At 40.9% G+C, this 17957-nt stretch overlaps 1 protein-coding gene across 1 annotated transcript; it reads left to right on the plus strand.

The window, feature by feature from the left end:
* Nucleotides 1-1104: 1104 nt before the first annotated feature.
* Nucleotides 1105-16197, plus strand: LOC124475812. The gene is made up of 4 exons (XM_047032647.1): nucleotides 1105-1729; nucleotides 11335-11488; nucleotides 13579-13690; nucleotides 15693-16197. Exons 1-4 carry the CDS (start codon nucleotides 1364-1366, stop codon nucleotides 15805-15807), a joined length of 747 nt encoding a protein of 248 aa, XP_046888603.1. The 5' UTR covers nucleotides 1105-1363; the 3' UTR covers nucleotides 15808-16197.
* The last annotated feature ends 1760 nt before the right edge of the window (nucleotides 16198-17957 follow it).

Consider the following 17957-nt stretch of genomic DNA (forward strand, 5'->3'; position numbering starts at 1 on the left):
CATTCATTATATGCAATATTGTTAAGATCCTAATTAGATTAGTATGCACTACTCCTTGGCACTAACCACTAGAATGGTGCATTTGTAGTCCTTTAGAAAAGCATCATCCCTTCTCTTTGAAGAGTGGAGTTTTCAGAAGGCATGACTGGGATGTGTGTGCTCTCCCAGCAGGTGGCCTTCTGTGCTACTCTCAGACGGAGCTCCTAGCTGGCAGTTGTCAACTTGTTGCAGTCATGTATAGATTCTGGCCATCCCGCCAATATATTTGGGATATGTTTTTTGTCATCACACACAACTTGCACAGTTAGTAAGGAAATGGGATAGAAAAATACCATGCAACGTTGTTTTTCATTAGATACACCAGGGTTCTGAATGTAAATGTGTGTGCATTGAGTTGCTAACAAAACTTCAGAAAATGCTGCTCCTTTAGAAACCAGCTGAGGTTTCCCTTATTTTGGGGAATTTATTAAATACGTCAACTTATTCAGGCTTGCTATCACCCTAGATACCATCACCTCATCTAGAAGTTCGCCTCATCTAGTAGCATCAGTGCATCCAGTGGTATAGTAACACAGGTCCACCACCAGTTAAGGGGATGCCGACCCCAAAATGTTGCCAAGCTTACTAACTTAAACCACTGCATATGAACCAAATTGAAGATTACATTTTTATTAAATATAAGAGCAACATGATTCAAGTAAATCTAAGTTGGTTGGTAACTAGAAAAAGATCAAAGAAGATTTTAATTGAATCCTGATTCGTGTTAAATTGAGGTTAAAATTACGGAGCGGTAGAAACAATACATTTCTTGCTCCTGTATTTTATACAATTAAAAAATCATAGTTGATGTAACCCGTCTAATGAGGGGTTGATTACCATTGCCTTACTACACTTGCATGGCACTTATTTAGTACATTAGACTACTGCTTTGGCATTCGCTTTACTCAAAATATTAGACCGAACTGCAAACATCCAGTCAACAAGATGTGTACTGTATTGCTTATGCAAATACACGCTACTACGCGTTTATTTACCCTTTAGCCACCTGCCTCTCTGACAAAGCGCAAGAGTTAACGGAGACTTTAGAGTAGGAAGTGACGCATCCGTTTTGAGGCGTGACTTAAGGTTGATTGAGTTTCTGGTCAGCGTCGAGGAAAACGATATGCGATTTTTCACAGATCAGAGTGTAAATGATGCACTGATGCATGTTTTAACTCGTACCAGTAATCGTAAACGTGGATCATTATTAGCTTCAGTTTTTCTTCAATTATGCTATATTAAATGATTCCCGTTCTTAGCCTGCGACAGAAAAACGAAGGTCGAGGACAACATAATTAGTCTTGAGTTATCACTATCCACAATCATGGATCTAACTTTTCTATTGCCAGCCATTCTGTTCACGCTTCTCGCAATTATTTTGGCTTCAAAGTTATTTTGTAACAACAGCTCATCGACTGAACCCAAAGCGGATAAAGCACAGTTGGTAAAAGGAGAGGTTAAAGCTGGATTAGAGGTATCGGGACGGTTGCTAAATGTGACAGAAAAACTGGTTAAGACAAACAAAGGGTTAGCAGATGCCAATCAAACTAAATGCATGGAACATGAAATCACTGAAAGGATAAAGAGTTGTGATGTTGCTGCGGATATTGGTGCAGTTGCGGAGAAAAAGCGTACCGCCACCGGAGTTGAAGTTGAAAGAAAAGAAAAGAGTGTGTCATCGGGTTTTACGGTAGGAGCCCTGCGCCCACATAACCTACTGCATTACAGTAGGCGATTAGTTCACTGAGGTTAAAGTTGGTTTCTTATTCTTAGCTGGGTGAATGGCCGGGTCCATCTTAAATCGCAAAAAAAAAAAAAGGCTTCAAGTGTTGAATTGTTCTGATCTTTTATCTGACCTTTTATGACCGAAACACTGTAGCCCTCTTGACAATCGGCGTTTCTTTGCCTGGATATAGGATTATGTACTATATAATTGTAACTATGTAATTAAAACACACTCAGTGTTAAACCTGATTTCGATGAATGGGTCGTAACAATCTAGCTCAGCAGAAGCGGACACATTTATTTCCGTTATAATGGCCATTCATTTGAATCAGGTGTATTATAGCAGGGAAACATCTAAAACATGCAGGATCCTATGCCTCACATGGGGGTACCATGAGGACCAGAGTTAAGAACCTCTGCTCTAGCTAGCCCTTTCCTGCCTAAACCAAAAATCTGAACATTCCATATGCTGTTAAAATATAATATTCATATTAATATTTTATTAATCTTAATATTAAATCATACACCTTAACTGTTTATACCATATTGAAGAGGAAAACTAGGGGATTTTTATGATGTGAGTAAATATATGATTACTTAAACAAATCATCCTTTTTCAAGGTGATTTAAGGAAGCAATAAATAAAAAAAATCTTCTCCATCCACCATACCTCATCAGACAACTTAATTTGTAACCACTTTCATTACAAGATGGAGGAATACTTTGAGTAGGTGGAATATCAACAAAAATCTGTGGGCAATATAGAACAGAAGACAGATTAGAAAATCATATTTTGATTAAAAGTTATGACCATTATAAGGAATAGTGGAAACATGGGGGAAACCGGAATTCCTCTCCCCCAAAAGTAGCTAGCGCTATGGTTGGATCCTCCTCTCCGTAACTAAAAAATGTTTGACATTCTTCCACAATCGACCGAATTGGCCAAACAAGGCATGTACATTTAGCTTAAAGTATACATAGAGTTTCACAGAAATCTGCTAAAATCGAGGCTGAACATAGTGGAGGAAACAACAGCAATATTTTGGGGGAATCGTTCAAATGGTGATACAAGCATGAAATTTGGTACAAATCATCTTTGAAGGTCACTCTTCGATTTAGGAATTGGGGCCACTCGAAAATCCAAAATGTCCGCCATTTATTTCAAGATGGCCACCATGGTTAGACTGATTTTGCATTTCAGCATAATCTTTGCGTATACTTTGTAGTTTGTCAATACTACTTTGTTGATGTAAATAATATCGGACTCCCATAGTATGTTTTTGAACATTTTCAAACAGTAGTTACCAGTTATAACCATCTGAAACATTTATAAAACATTTCATAGGCTAACTGTGTTATAGGTCATGGGCAAAACTATGTGAAGTTTAGGCTTAATAAGAGGGATAGAGGTATTTGGGGGATATATAGTATAGGTGAATAGTAAAAATAGTAGCTAGATTTGTGGCTAGTTGCTTTTTTTTGCACTGTGGCATGCAACATTTCAAACCCAAACCTCAATAGTCGCTAGATTTGTTAGCTAGTCGCTTTTTCAGACATCGAAAAAGACTAGAATGAATGAACAATTTGATTGTCTGTCTGGTACTATATAAGGAGTAGCACTACCCTCTGTTCTCATTCCATATACAAACCGACCTTCAAGCTATGTGTAGAGGATGTCTTTAGTTAAACTAAACTCAATCGATGCCAAACGGAAGACAAACGGGACAAAGTGTTGTCTTTGTCAGCAAGAAACAGGAAAATTTGGTGTTACCAAAAAGAAAACTTAATAAAACAGATGCTGGATATAGCAATTTAGCGAAAAATATTCCCATATTATATTCCCTCAATGCAATGCCACTTGGTTTAGATCCAGCCAGCTTAGATGATGGTGATGGTATTGAGGAAACTCTACGAAAAAATGACGCACAGTATCATAAAAGCTGTAAGCTGTTATTCAACAACACAAATTTACAAAGAGCTCAAAAGAGAACTTCCACTCGCTCAGAACTCTCCTCTTATCCAGAAGAGGGCTGCTGCACAAACAAGCTTCCCAGAAAAAGTCACAATCAAAAGGCAATAGAATGCTTTCTTTGTGAGAAAGTCAGCAACAAGAGTGAAATCACAGAATCTTTAGACCTTGCCCCATGCTCCCAAGAAGAGGCAGATACAAGAATATTCGTCCATATGTGACATGCAACAGCAAATGGAAGTAGCACAGTGACGATCAAAGCAAACAACACTGATGTTGTTATTATAGCAATATCCTGCTTCCAATCCTTCAAAGCAATAGGTCTAGAGAAGCTGTGGATTGCTTTTGGTCAGGGAGCCCATTTACGATGGATTCCAATCCATGACATTGTTTCAACAATTGGGCCAGAAAGATCCAGTGGCCTACCATTTTTCCATGCATTTAGTGGGTGTGACGTTGTGTCTGCATTCCGTGGCAAGGCTAAGAAATCTGTATGGCAAACATGGAATGTGTGTGATGAAGTGTCAGGGACATTTACCAAGCTCAGTCACTGGCCCACAATCGTTGATAATGATGACCTCCAAATGCTGGAGAGATTTCTGGTCATAATGTATGACCGATCAAGTGCAGCCACATCTGTGAATGATGCACGACTGCATCTGTTCGCCCGCAAGCAAAGGCCATATGATGCCATACCACCAACAAGTGCAGCCCTCAAGGAACACATTAAACGTGCAGCCTACCAATCAGGAGGTGTCTGGGGCCAAGCAACTGTCACTCAACCAGTTTTACCAAGTCCTGCAGAATGGGGATGGAAACTGCAAGGACAAAGGTGGTTGGTGAGCTGGACAACACTTCCACCAATTGCTGCAAGTTGCCAGGAATTGGCAAAATGCTCACGCGTTTGACGTTTGAGGCCCAATTAAGTTCTTTTGACTTGACACTGAAACAATTGTATTTTCAGACTTATTCTAGCTAAGTAATCGCTTGTAAAAATCAATTAAAAAACTACATAAATGACAAATAAAAGAAAAAATAACAAAATGACAACAACAAAAATCTAAATAACAAAAAAATATATATCTATATCACAATAGGTGAAATATTTCCCCAAATATGCAAGAAATATAGTTATGACTTGATGATTTGGCGGCCATCTTGAAGAATGACCGCCATATTGGATTTTTGGATGGCCCCCATTCTAAAGTTAAAGAGGTGACCCAGAAGAATGTTTGATGCCAAATTTCATGCTTCTATCACAAAATGAACGATTGTTCCTCTTATTTCCATCCACTACAGTGCTACTACCGTCATAGCTGCCAAGCCGGGCCAATTCTTTCCTGAAAAAACTCACGTCACTCCCACAAACAAATTCTTCGTAATTATAAAGTTTAGACTTTTAATTGACAATATTGACAACACATATTAAGAAACTTGTCTTTACTCATAATATCGTATCCGATTTCAATTCGAAGCTGTAAATCTAACACTGTAGGCAATCTCCCATTGTATGCGCTGACGATTAAAATACAGTCCATAATTTAATATAATGGGTAGAATCCTTGAGGGTTCAGGTTGGTTGAGGGGCAGTTCTATGGGCGCATGTGAAGCCCTCTGTGACATGCTTGCGTGTAAAAAGGGCTATACAAATACATTTGATTTGAATTATAATGTGCCACTCAAATGGCACCTGCTATGTGATGTTAGGCAATAGGCATAGTGTACGTGTTTTTAGCCCGTAGGTGTTTCCTAATGAAAGAAGATCTTAAACAGGCTACACAGGCAGGTCCTAATCCATTTCAGAAATTATATTTAGGGATGCATTTAAAGGGAAACGTCGAAACACATAATTGACACGTTATGTTTGGGAAATAAGGCCATAACGACTCCTGGAACCAGGGACAAACTGCCCACCGTGAGAGTCCTGTACTGAGCACCCCACCTCCAACACACAGACGTGACACCTGGAGCACAGAGTCGTCACACAAGCACACTATCATGGCATCAAGACACACAAGGCTACCCCAACACCATGTTCTTACACTGTATTGTTACGGACCTTTACAGTCTTGATGGATGTGGTACCAGTAGACTTGCGCTCTGCGGCAGGGGGATTACTGGTCCGCAATAGCGAACCTGTCTCTCACATCCTGCCCAGGCCTTCTGACTAGGGCTAAAGCTGCCATTGTTTAAGGTACAAGGACTGGTGCTGTGCCAGCTAGTGTAGTGCATGCCAAGAGAGACGGCATAGCACTAACAGTAGTGGTGTCCACAATGACGTTTATCAGTGGAGGCCATTGGCTGTACTCAGGACAGTTGTAGAGGCCATGTCTAGGCCATCCTTGTCTTAGGGTTGTTTTGACTGTCCCACTTTGACAGAGGCTTGTGACACGCCCCGGTGCGGGGGGCCCACAAAGATGTAATGGCCTCATGTAATAAATCATCACAATATTAATAATGTTTCCCATTTATATGGAAGCCCATAGAGGATTTTATACAAATGCAATAAGCTCAGCAGAGCCCCCTGTCAAGTGCATTTCCATTTTCAATCACGCTCTTTTAGGGACAAAATTCCGTCAGTCCTCTCAAGGCGGGTCTTCGGTTAAAACATCAAATTTTTCTGTTGCGTGAACACCTTAAGCAACCTACCCAAGCCTGACTTTTGCGGTCATTGCGTGATGACAACGTCTGTATCCTCCGAGAGGCTGCGGAAGCCTTGGAACAACAGTATTCAGGCCACGGGGCGGCTGTAGCTCAGGGGGTAGAGATTGTCATCTGTTTCGCAGGGTTAGCGGCAGGGCCGACCCGACCCAATAAACAAACTAAACATTTGTTTAGGGCCCTGCGATTGGTTTGCCCCCCCCGCCCAAAAAAAACAACCAAACAAAGTGTCCTTGAGTCCTTGTATCGCTGCTCTTCGTAACATTGGTTGTGCTGAAGTCGTAGGAACTGTTAGGGAATGTTTAGTTTGTTTATTGGGTCGGGCCGGCCCTGCCGCTAACCCTGCGAAACAGATGACATTCTCTACCCCCTGACCCCCAGCCGCCCCTGACAAAATACAAGTTATGTATATTCTTCCGATGTAGGCTTTGCGCTCAATCGGCATGTCCTATGAAATCCTAATCTTTCAATGTGTTTTTGTAATGTATTTGTTGAATACATTCTAAAAAAGCGACAACATTTTTTTAAATTAAAGGTCACATGACATGCTGTTTTTGGATGCTTTTATATAGGCCTTAGTGGTTCCCTATTACTGTATCTGAAGTATCTTTCTCGAAATTCAGCCTCGGTGCATAATTACAGCCACTACCAGCAGTCCCACAATCAGCTTTCCTCAAAACGCTCTGTTTCTGTGTCTGTAGCTTTAAATGCTAAGGAGGAGGAGAAGGGCGGCAACAAGCGCTAATGTTTAAAATGGATGTATCGCAATGGCTCGTAGCCCCCGTTGCTGTAAGATGCCTGGAATTTAGCCATTCTCATCTCGGATATCGCGCGTGCCATAACACCAACAGCAGAACGGTTATCCAAATAACAAAGAAGTTTACAACACTTGCGTGACAGCATGTGTATTCACACATACTTGATGCTATCTACCTTTATATTAGCAACAGTAATTCAGCTGTTAGCTGCAGAGCTAATGTTGCAGCCACATTCTAAGGGTAACAACCTAGGTAACCCATATACAGTGAAGCAACAAAATGAAATAGCGTTAGTTAACTTACTTGTCCAAGGTTTGTAGCTTGACCAAGGAGAGTTAGTAATGATCCAGAATTTAATTTCAGCAAGGCCAGCTTTGTATTGGCTCAAGTTGAGGAAACAGTGGCTGAAATGTTTGGCGCAGACATACAAAACTTTGGGAAGTTGTGTCGGCGAATTTCCAGCGAAAATAACATTAAGATACTGGTTGTGCAGAGGCTCGGATGAAGGAACAAAAACATCCAAACACAGAGCAACTATTATGCTTCGTTCATTTGCTAGCAATGATGTCTCTCCAGGAAAAAACGATATTCCACTTGCCTTTGCACGATCATAGCTCAGTTTCTCATGGGCGGGCCAGATTATCTGGGCGGGCAAATTAGAGAGAGGGGAGGTAACCCTCCTCCTTGTGACATCACAATTATTTTTCATGTCATGTGACCTTTAACGTAATTTTTACTTCAGCACAAATCTTAGGCCACTGCAGGCTATTCAATTTTCAGCCTAACCAGCCCATTGAATCACACTTATTTAGATCTTCTAATGTAGAATTTGTGCTCAATATAATCAATGGATGTATTTTGACTGGTATAGCTGTTGCCTGTGAGGCTTTCTGTAGAGGCAACACCCTAGCTCTGACTGACCTCAGTGTGCAGTCCAGTCACCCGCTTAATAAATAATTATATAAGGCTAATATATGTATATTCTGTGCAAAGAATATACATATATTGAAAATGTAGCCCAAAAACACTTTACATTAAGCTTACATTAACTACCATGCATGGCAATACTTATAGTGACAACACTGTTCTTACTATAAATTACTTAATAAAGGTCAATCACTCATGTGAAACTTGGTATGGGGTAGGTTGGGCTTTCCAGGATGAATAAAAAAGTCTCCAATGTGACTTCAGACTAAGTTATGGAGTTTATATCAGGCATGCAAACAGGCAGGTCAGGGGTAAAAAAGGTGAGAAGAATACGGCGAACCCCTGACCCTCTAGGCAGGGATGGATTAACGAACGGGCCTACCGGGCCCAGGCCCAGGGGCCCATGAGCTCAGGGGGCCCCTAAGCCAGAGCCTCCGCGCATGACGTCGCTGTTATTAACATTGTATTGATATGAATATGATGATATGACACGATGCGCCGTAGCCGGTATATGCTAGACTTAATTCATTCATGTCAGTAACAGGGCCCAATAGGGATGGATTACCGAACGAGCCTACCGGCACCAGGGGCCCATGAGCTCAGGGGGCCCCTAAGCCAGATCCTTTGCGTGAAGTCTCTGTTATTAACTTTGTATTGATATGACACGATGCACCGTAGCCGGTATACGCTAGACTTAAGTCATTCATGCCAGTAACAGGGCCCCAATAGTCCTACTCAGGGATGGATTATCGAACGAGCCTACCGGCACCAGGGTTAGAGCTCAGGGGGCCCCTAAGCCAGAGCCTCTGCGTGAAGTCCCTTTTATTAACTTTGTATTATTATGATGATATGACACGATGTGCCATAGCCGGTATATGCTAGGCTTAAGTCATTCATGTCAATAACAGGGCCCCAAAAGTCCTACTGAAAAACTAAAGAATAGCCTAAACATTCACTTTGAAGATGTCACAAGAAAGAAACCATCATGATACCTTTCAAGTGAGTGTTTATCCCCTCAGTTTATCTATAGGACTTTAGAGGGGCTGAATACTCCATGCAATATGGGCCCTTCAACTCTGTAGGGAGAAATCCAAAAAGCAAGTGCAAAAGAATAGCATTAGAGCTCTGTCTAAGCACCCCCACCCCCAACCTACACACAAATGCGCTGTTTATGTGGCATTTCTGTAAAGTTGTTCTTCATGAAGACCCCATTATGATGTTATCCACCCCTGATCTGTCTGAATGGAGCCCCTCAATCATAACACATCATAACACTGTATGATCCTTTAAATATGTTTTACTGGTAGGCCTTAACTAGGACAAGTGAGATTTCTTACATGAGCTTAAAAAAATATTTTAACAGTTTATAGAAAAAAAGAAGAAAAAATCTTGCGTTAATCTCGCGATAAAAAAAATGAACGGCGTAAAAAACCCTGGGCCTTGACACGTCCAGGCCCAGGGGCCCGTGGTTTCTTAATCCGTCCATGCCTCTAGGGGGTCTGGTGGCATGCTCCCCGGGAAAAACATTTATAACATTTTAAAGTTGAATGCATCAATCTGGTGCATTTTGAGAGCAAAATGTTGAGGCTAGATCTATGTAAAATTTGTGGTCTTGTAAACAATGTAATGTTCTTTTAACCATAGAAATATTTTGTAAAGTCAAAAGCATCACTTACTGTAAAGCTAACACACATCCAATAGACCACATTTTTGATATTGTATTAAAATAGTTTCTACTAGATGATTTAAAAGGGGTCTGTAAACATCTCCCCACTCTGCCTCTGATTGGCTGTGAGGTTTAGAATTTAGGAGACAATTGGTTCCAGAGCCACTTGTAAAGTTGCAAAGCACGGGTAAAATGCTGTTGGCCATGACCCCCCCCCCCCCCCCCCCCCCCCCCCCCCCCAAAAAAAAATACCTATTTTGGTTTATAAAAGGTGAGTCTCACCTAAAGGTAAGAAGTTTGCATGCCTGGGTGGGGCATCACTCAGAGCAAAGTGAATATGCCTTGAACATGCCTTGATTACCCTATCAGGGAGTATAAGATCAGGCGATTGATTAAGACTTGCTAAAATGTTTTTTTTTTTTTTGTGCTGTCAGTTTAACGCGTTATTAACGGCGTTAACGCAAACCCAAATTAACGGCGTCAATTTTTTTATCGCGCGATTAACGCTCTTTTTGACCTAGCAAACTTTGTAGTTTTTTTTCACATTCTGTTGCAACAACCACTGACGTTAGAAAAACTACAATACCACACCGGATCTAGCTAGACCGGAAACAAAACAACAGGCACGCCACGCCCACTTGTTTGGGCTTGCGAGCCGGCTAAACAGTCATAGCAGAGCCCGTTTACGGATATTAGACATTCTCTGGTAGTAGACTAACATTATGTTTTGAGTTGATTGCCAGCGCCAGACGCCGAAATGGATGCCAATAAGATTCTGAATGGAAAGTTTACTTTTAAAAGGTTGCCAAATGGTTCCATTGATAAGACCAAAGTGATCAGTGTGTTCTGTCGTTGTGAACTGAGCCGGAGGGAATGAGCTATCATCGCAGCACGTCGTGGAGTCGAAAATATAATTTTGATGGCACACAGCTGATGCGAATTCTCCGCCTGTTCGTCAAAGCCAGGCGATTGCAATGTTGTTTTCAATAAAAAAAAAACATTTGCACGAAGCAATCCGAACCACTTTTCCATGTCGATAAGAGCATTACAATTTGAAAAAAGAATGGATGAAAAAGAAATCAAGGGACATTTAAAATAGATACAAATGTGCGATTAATTGAGATTAATCGCGAGTTAACTATGACATTAATGCGATTAATCGCGATTAAATATTTTAATATATATATATATTTTAAGCTCCAAGTATGGCAGGCATGTTTACTGCTGCAAAGGGGATATATATTTTTTTTTTACTGCCACTGTACCATGTCTATTAAACATTTACCTTACCCATAGCCATTTTGTATTGTTTTCCACATATCGTTGATTTCATGTAAAATGGGGGTTAGCTTGGACACAAACATAGTCGAACCTGCCACCTCTCGACTTCCAAGCGCAACCACTATCAACTACGCCAAAGAAAAGCTAGCTATTCATTGAGGCGGTTGGTCCATTACACACCTGAGGAGTGAGTTTCACCAGTTCACACCGGTTACATATGCTTCATGTAGAGTATGATATGCGTCTATTTGTTAGGTGTCTGTAAGAGTGTATGTATACATTGTCATAATTTGGTCTTATTTTGCAAGGATGTTTCGGGAACAGCTGTCACTAAAGCGATGAATGACCGGACTCCAAGTCCAGGAAGCGAACATGGAATGATGGGGTTCCCCAGCTCAGTGTCTCGGCTCAGCACTCCCAGCTACCCTCAAACAGGAACCACAGAGGGCCTAGATGACTGGGGTAAGTTAAGAAGAATTTTGGTCTAGAAATGGGACCATCCCGATCCAATATCGTATCGGATGCCGATTCTAACGTCACTTGTCGGAGATCAGACTGACAGTGCCGATCCAACATCTGATCCAACGGGTGATTTTTTATTTGGTGGTAAATCTTAGTTCTTTTTGCCCCTGCTGGATAAAATCCTTCAAAGAAATGTTACGTACAAGTGCCTTTTCGTACTTCCGCTGTCTGAAGTACTCTCCTGAGATGGGCTAGCTAGTACCACCCCTAGGATAAGTTGAAGAATTTTAGAAATGTCTTTACAGTGGTCAATTAGTTTACAGTGTTTGTTTATAGTTACCAATTACTTTATCCTTTCTTACATGAAAACAAATAAAAAATGGCTAATGATTCCTGGCTAGGGTCTCATTTATAAAACTGTGCGTAGGATTCATACTAAAAGTGTACATACGTCCAAAAGCCAAAAATGGCATACGCCAAAAATAATTCAGACTTATAAAACCGTGCGTACGCGCACACCTGTAAGCAATGTTCCCATTATAAATCACAGATTATCCACAAATGTGCGTACGTGAATCAGCATCTTATCCCGCCCTGAACACACCCTTTTTTAACCATAAATAGTCAATGCAAAGCACCTCATGAATGCTGATCCAGTATATTAATGACCCTGGAATGCGATTGTTCTTCATGACGACAGGTGGGAAAAGAACAAAGAGGCGCAACTTCTCAGACACAGACATTGAAATACTGAAATACAAGGTGGATGCCTGAAAAAACACATTATTTGGTGGCCACAGCAGCGGGATCACCAAAAAAAAAACTGTGCGAGTGGCAGCATATTGCTGCTGCCGTCAACTGTGCCAGTGATACCCCGAGTCGAGATACAATTTGAAAACAAAAGCGTAATAGGTAAACACACGTTTCTTCTTGCCGGTTTTGTGATTGAACAGTATTAAAGTTTGGACTGATAATGAGGACGTAGAGTGTAGGGATTGCGCCGGAGCTTAACTGCTGTATTTCCAGTTTTTGACATATGATGATACATGCACAGTATTAAATAAATATATTTAGTTATATACTGTGTTCTGCAGTTATCTAAAGGTGGGATATGTGATGTTATCCTGTATGCAGTCGGGGCATCTTCTCCTCCTGCACTCCCGTAGTGGACAATGTGATGGTGAGACAGAGTTGAACCTTGATTTGAGTTGGATTTTACAAGGTGTTTATGGAACAATTATCACTCAGTACAAGTGCAAATAACACTGCTGGATTTAATCTTTATGATAATAATGATATGGAGTGAAAAAAGCCTGTGTGATATATATAAATGTTACAAGTTCTTCCCACATTTACTTTCTGCAGTCTGACTACAGTACGGTCATCTGCAACGCCAATTCCCACTGTCTCCAAAATGTGCGTAGGCCTGCACGTGGAGGTCCGCACATTCTCCCATCAAGTTTGTTTTTTATAAATCACAACCTTTGCGTGGGAAGTGGCGTACAAACATTTTCAGCCCCGTTTTGTGCGTATGCCACGTTTATAAATGAGACCCCAGGTCCTGACTACGTAGTTTCCCACAGAATCGCGCCGCTATCTCGAATTGGATGGGGCTGTCAAAATGTATGGCATATCTGTGTCCTACAACCCAGAGGAATGCTTTAGCAACTGGAGAGGTGGCATTAGGACATATTCAATGTTTGCACTTGGAAGAAAATGCAGTCCCAGTCCCAGTTACCACTGTCTTAGTCGACAGGCTGGCTGAGTCTGGTGCCAACAGCTCTAACTGATAAGGCTCTGGAACATCAACTGAAGGGGAGAGATCCTCAACATCATACCACCTTTCAGTTGCAAATATTGGATTTCTTACTATCACTCTCCATTGTTTCTATTTTGAACCAGCGTTTCAAAATAGCAAGTTACAGGAGTTATCGTCAAGGGAGATTGCTGATAGGGTGTTAATTGATTTCCTAATGACAACTGATCCAAACCTGAACCAACAAAATAAATGTGGTTTATTTTCACTTTGTCTCCACGAAGAGGAAGTAAATTCCCACGATTTGCTTTCTCCCTCTCCCCTTTCTAAGAAGATGTGGAAGATGTAGGTCCAAGCAGTCAATCCCTTAAATATGCCCCCGGAACGCTGCGGACCAGTCCGCTGGAGAAGATGATGACCAGAGAGGAGCTGGAGGAAGAGCAGAGGTCAGTGCTTAACTAAATGTCAAGATACAAGATACTCCTTATTTCTTTGCATCCTCTCTGCCTGCTTCTTTTTCCAGATTCTCCAAAAAATAGTGAAATAACAAACAATTGAGTTGTTAACTCAAATGTTTGACCAGAGCAAGTGTAGTCGAGCCACAAATTACAACTTTTTCACATAAAAAGAACAATTACATGAGTAAATCAGATTGTAAAAAGGGGATATCAGGAGTATACATGACAAGTGGTACTTAAGTGCTAAATGCAATGAAAAAGAGGGTGTGGGTGGTAAAAAATAAAATAAATGTACAGTATAATCAAGTAGGCCTTTTGCATAGCAATTTTAACAAAAAAGTAATGTACAGTAGTTTCCCAACTAAACGTCTGACTGCCCACCCTGTCATAGATCTTAAGAACCGGCCCTGTTGCCGAAACAACACCAGCACATTTGAATAGCTAGGAAAGCAAAATATTATTATTTATTTTTTTCAATTTTAGGCACTAAAACACATTCAAGGTCAGATTTAGAGACGTGTAAGTGTACTCCGCTTACATAGTTCAGTAAGAATGAAGGACCCAGGCTCCCTGGTGGCTCATCAGGTCATTCTTGCCTCTCTCTCGGTCTCTCTCTCAGTCTTTGTCTATCCCCCTCATTTTCTCTGTCTATCCTCTCATTTTCTGACTGTGTCTGAATCTCCTCATAACAAAGGCATTTGCTTCAGCTTGCTGACTATGTCTGAATCTCCTCATAACAAAGGCATTTGCTTCAGCTTGGCCACACTAATCGACTGGGTTCTTACATGGATCCTTTCATCATCGCTACTTTCTATAATGGTTACTAGGTATTAAAATGAGTTACTCCTAATGCTCAGATCTATATATTCTTGCAGGAAGTGTATTCTGAAAATCACTGATGTTCTACAATACTTGCAATACTCAATGAACTTCTTCAGCTTATTAACAACAACAGTTGATAAAATATTTTTCAATTGGTTAGCACACCTAATTTTTCATCAGAATAAGTATTAATTGCTAAAGTAGTTTACACAGCAAGGAATTTACTTTGGTGGGCAGGTGCAAACTGGCCTGGCTCTGCCCTCCTACGTACTTCCGCTCAATTTAGATTTTGCTTCTGCACTAGGTCTGGGAATTCGGCACATAAGTCGGTTTTCACAAATTAATTTTTTGTAGGCCAATCAGCGAACAACGTGAGTGGCTGAGAACGATGACGTTGATGTTGTGCACTAGTTTGAGTTGTAGTTCAGTAATGGCAGCGGAGAAAGACGCGAGCGAAGCCATTTGGTCCGTTGTGGCAACGCTGCCAAATATCCAAAGGTTAAAGCCGGAGCAAGAACAATCTTTGCTAAGTTTTGTTGGTGGCCATGATGTTGTAGCCCACCTCCCCACGGGGTTTGGGAAAAGTTGGATTTTCCAGCTATGGCAGCTAGCTCCGTTACAGTAGTGGTGAAGGATTTGGCTAAGGCAAACGCTAGCGATTGGTTATGGCAGATCAGAGTGGCTCTGGGCAGATCCAATAGTTTTTAAACTTCAACAGAGTACCCGCCTTCAAGGAAGTTAACGCTCATCAATGGAGCAATCCCAGACCCTCTGTACAAATTAAATGTACGAGGGTCTGGTAAGGACCAGGCTAGGTGCAAACAGTAAACATATAAGAATCTTTAGAAAAGTGTGTATAGCCCTTAAATATAAAATGTTGGCAGCAGCGTTCATTGTGGGACCAGTGGTAGTGAAAATACATGTTAATAATGGTTTAGTTTTGCCTTGTTTGCGTTTCCTCATCAGAGTTGAGCTGTACATTGAGCTTCAGTATTAACTTGGAATAACCTTATTGCTATTGTTAGTAGGTACCTCTTAAATAAATCTCTGTTGTGGAGTTATTGTTGGGACCACAGGTGCCCACTGAATCTGTGATCTCTAATGCTGAGCTGCTGTATGGGTCATCACAAAATAGTCATAAATAAACATCCTCTTCTCTTGGTCCAAGGGTGCAACGGGAACAGCTGGCAGCCATTTTCCAGCTGCTGAAAGAAAACAAAGAAACGTTTGGTGAGGTGTCGGAAGGAGACATGCAGGAGCAGCTCAAACTCTACTCTATCTGAGACACTACAACTACAAGAAAGGGTTTCTAACAACTCCACCAGCTGTTAAGAAAATCCATTATACCCAACCACTGTAGCTAAATATGGGATCATGATTCAGTCTTATCTGACCACCAGAGTTTAGTTTTCCTGGTCAAATGCTTTAGTATATTTTTGGGAACAATTGTTCTAACCTTTATATAAACACAAAGACAAGACCTTATCATCCTCCACCATTTGGTTCTCCACAGATTGTCTCTCTTGTACATATAATCCACAGCCTACTGTTGCTACACTAAGATTATCTGTATGCACTGTATTAAATCATTGTAATCATGTATTTTGTTTTGTGGGTGAATGTATGTAATAAACAGTTCTATTTATTAAAGTAAATGTAAGCTAGTAATCTGATAATTGCTCTGGTCAGTTGTGGTTTGTGCAGCGCAGACACTGCCTGTTTTATGCATATTAGCAGACTCATATCTCTGACCATAAAAATTACATATCTGACAGCAGGCTGCAACAAGGCTTTTAAGCATGGTCTACCTGTTAAAGCAACATAGACCAGTTAGTAGTCAAACATCATTAGTATGAAGACTGAACCTTACTAAGGAAAACAAAATGGTCCCAAGATGTAAAATAACTGATCCATAAAATATCAACAGACACAAATAGTTTGTTGCTGTTAGATATATTTTTATGTGTGGCAACTGAGTGCGACCAATAACTTCAGAGTAGATAATGTGATAGTGGTCATCTTTGAAAAATGTGTCAATCTCTCCTGTCTCTTTGGCCAATGCTTAAAGATGCTGTAAAGCAAATTCCATGATTTGCTTCTCAGTACATTACACACGTGTGAAATTAGTTGCTGAAAGCATGTGCAAAGCTCTAAAACTTTGTCGCACTTAAATGTGGAATTAGACCGTATAACAGTTTCTCATCCGTTTTCAGCTCAGGTTTTGTATTGGCAGGGCAAAACCCAACCTATCTACGTCACAGCCACCTATCTTTGTCAGATCACAGACGGTTACATTCTGTTACTCAGCTGGTACAATGCAAAGTAATTAACACATACAACACTCAGAGACTGCAGGTAGGTCTGTTCTGATATTTGCAATTGATTTAGCTAGTGTTGCTGTAGTTGCTAAATTCAATAAATGTGAGGGGGCGGAGCTTCAGGTTGGATGACCTCTGAGTCTACCCTCATCACAAAGCATGAGAACATTTGGAGGGACAGTCAAGAACATCTATTACACAGGTATGTATTGTACTGTATTTCTATTACTGTATAGTACAACTTTTGTCAATGAAACTTCTTGTTACTTGAAAAGCAAAACCACTTATTAATATGTGTATAAAGTCTTCAACTGACTTTTTCAGTCAGCATTCATCCCCATCATCCCCTCCAGACTGGTCTCCAAGATTGTGGACCTGGGACTAAGCACCTCCCTATACAAGTGGATCTTCCACTTCCTGACGGGGGGGCCACAGGTGGTGAGAATTGGTGACCACACTTCATCCACACTGATCACCAACACAGGCACCCCCCAGGGCTGTGTGCTCAGCCCTCTCCTGTTCTCCTTGTTCACTCACGACTGTGCGGCAACGCACAGCTCCAACCTCCTTGTTAAGTTTGCTGACAATACAACCATTGTGGGCCTCATCCCTGACAGTGACGAGTCAGTTCTACAGAGAGGAGGTTGATGCCCCGACATCATGGTGTCAGGACTTGTCAGGACTAGTGACTTCTCACTAGTCACTTTACACACTGTCACTTTCAGCTACTGGTTGCACTATCAGCAATATTGCACTATTGTACTTCACTTGTCTTAGGTTAGCATAGGTTTATAAGCTTAGTATAGGTTATTTCAGCTACTGGTTGCACTGTAGCTCCCCCCGGTTCAATGACAACTCGAGAATTCCTTTTACTGGCAATTTATTGTATGTACAACACACATAAAGTCTTGCTTTGCCGTGAGAACTAAAAAGACATAAAACATATGAATTTACACACTACACAAAGAAACATATAGCTAAACGTAATGTAAATTGAAATGACATATACACATACCTCATTGGCCGCACAACCAAAGGGAGTAGGTGAAACTTGTTGTCATTTTCTTAGCTTTCTTTTAACCTTAAACTTTAAACTATCAATGACCACTAATGAT

The sequence above is a fragment of the Hypomesus transpacificus genome, chromosome 13 (assembly GCF_021917145.1).
Source record: "Hypomesus transpacificus isolate Combined female chromosome 13, fHypTra1, whole genome shotgun sequence".
In the NCBI taxonomy this organism is placed as follows: Eukaryota; Metazoa; Chordata; class Actinopteri; order Osmeriformes; family Osmeridae; genus Hypomesus; species Hypomesus transpacificus.

Excerpts from the sequence above, each read along its gene's own strand:
- LOC124475812 (XM_047032647.1), top strand. The coding sequence starts at position 1,364 with ATGGATCTAACTTTTCTATTGCCAGCCATTCTGTTCACGCTTCTCGCA. Across the intron at positions 1,730-11,334 it reads GTGTGTCATCGGGTTTTACG|GATGTTTCGGGAACAGCTGT; the intron begins GTAGGAGCCCTG and ends TTATTTTGCAAG. Across the intron at positions 11,489-13,578 it reads AGAGGGCCTAGATGACTGGG|ATGTGGAAGATGTAGGTCCA; the intron begins GTAAGTTAAGAA and ends CTTTCTAAGAAG.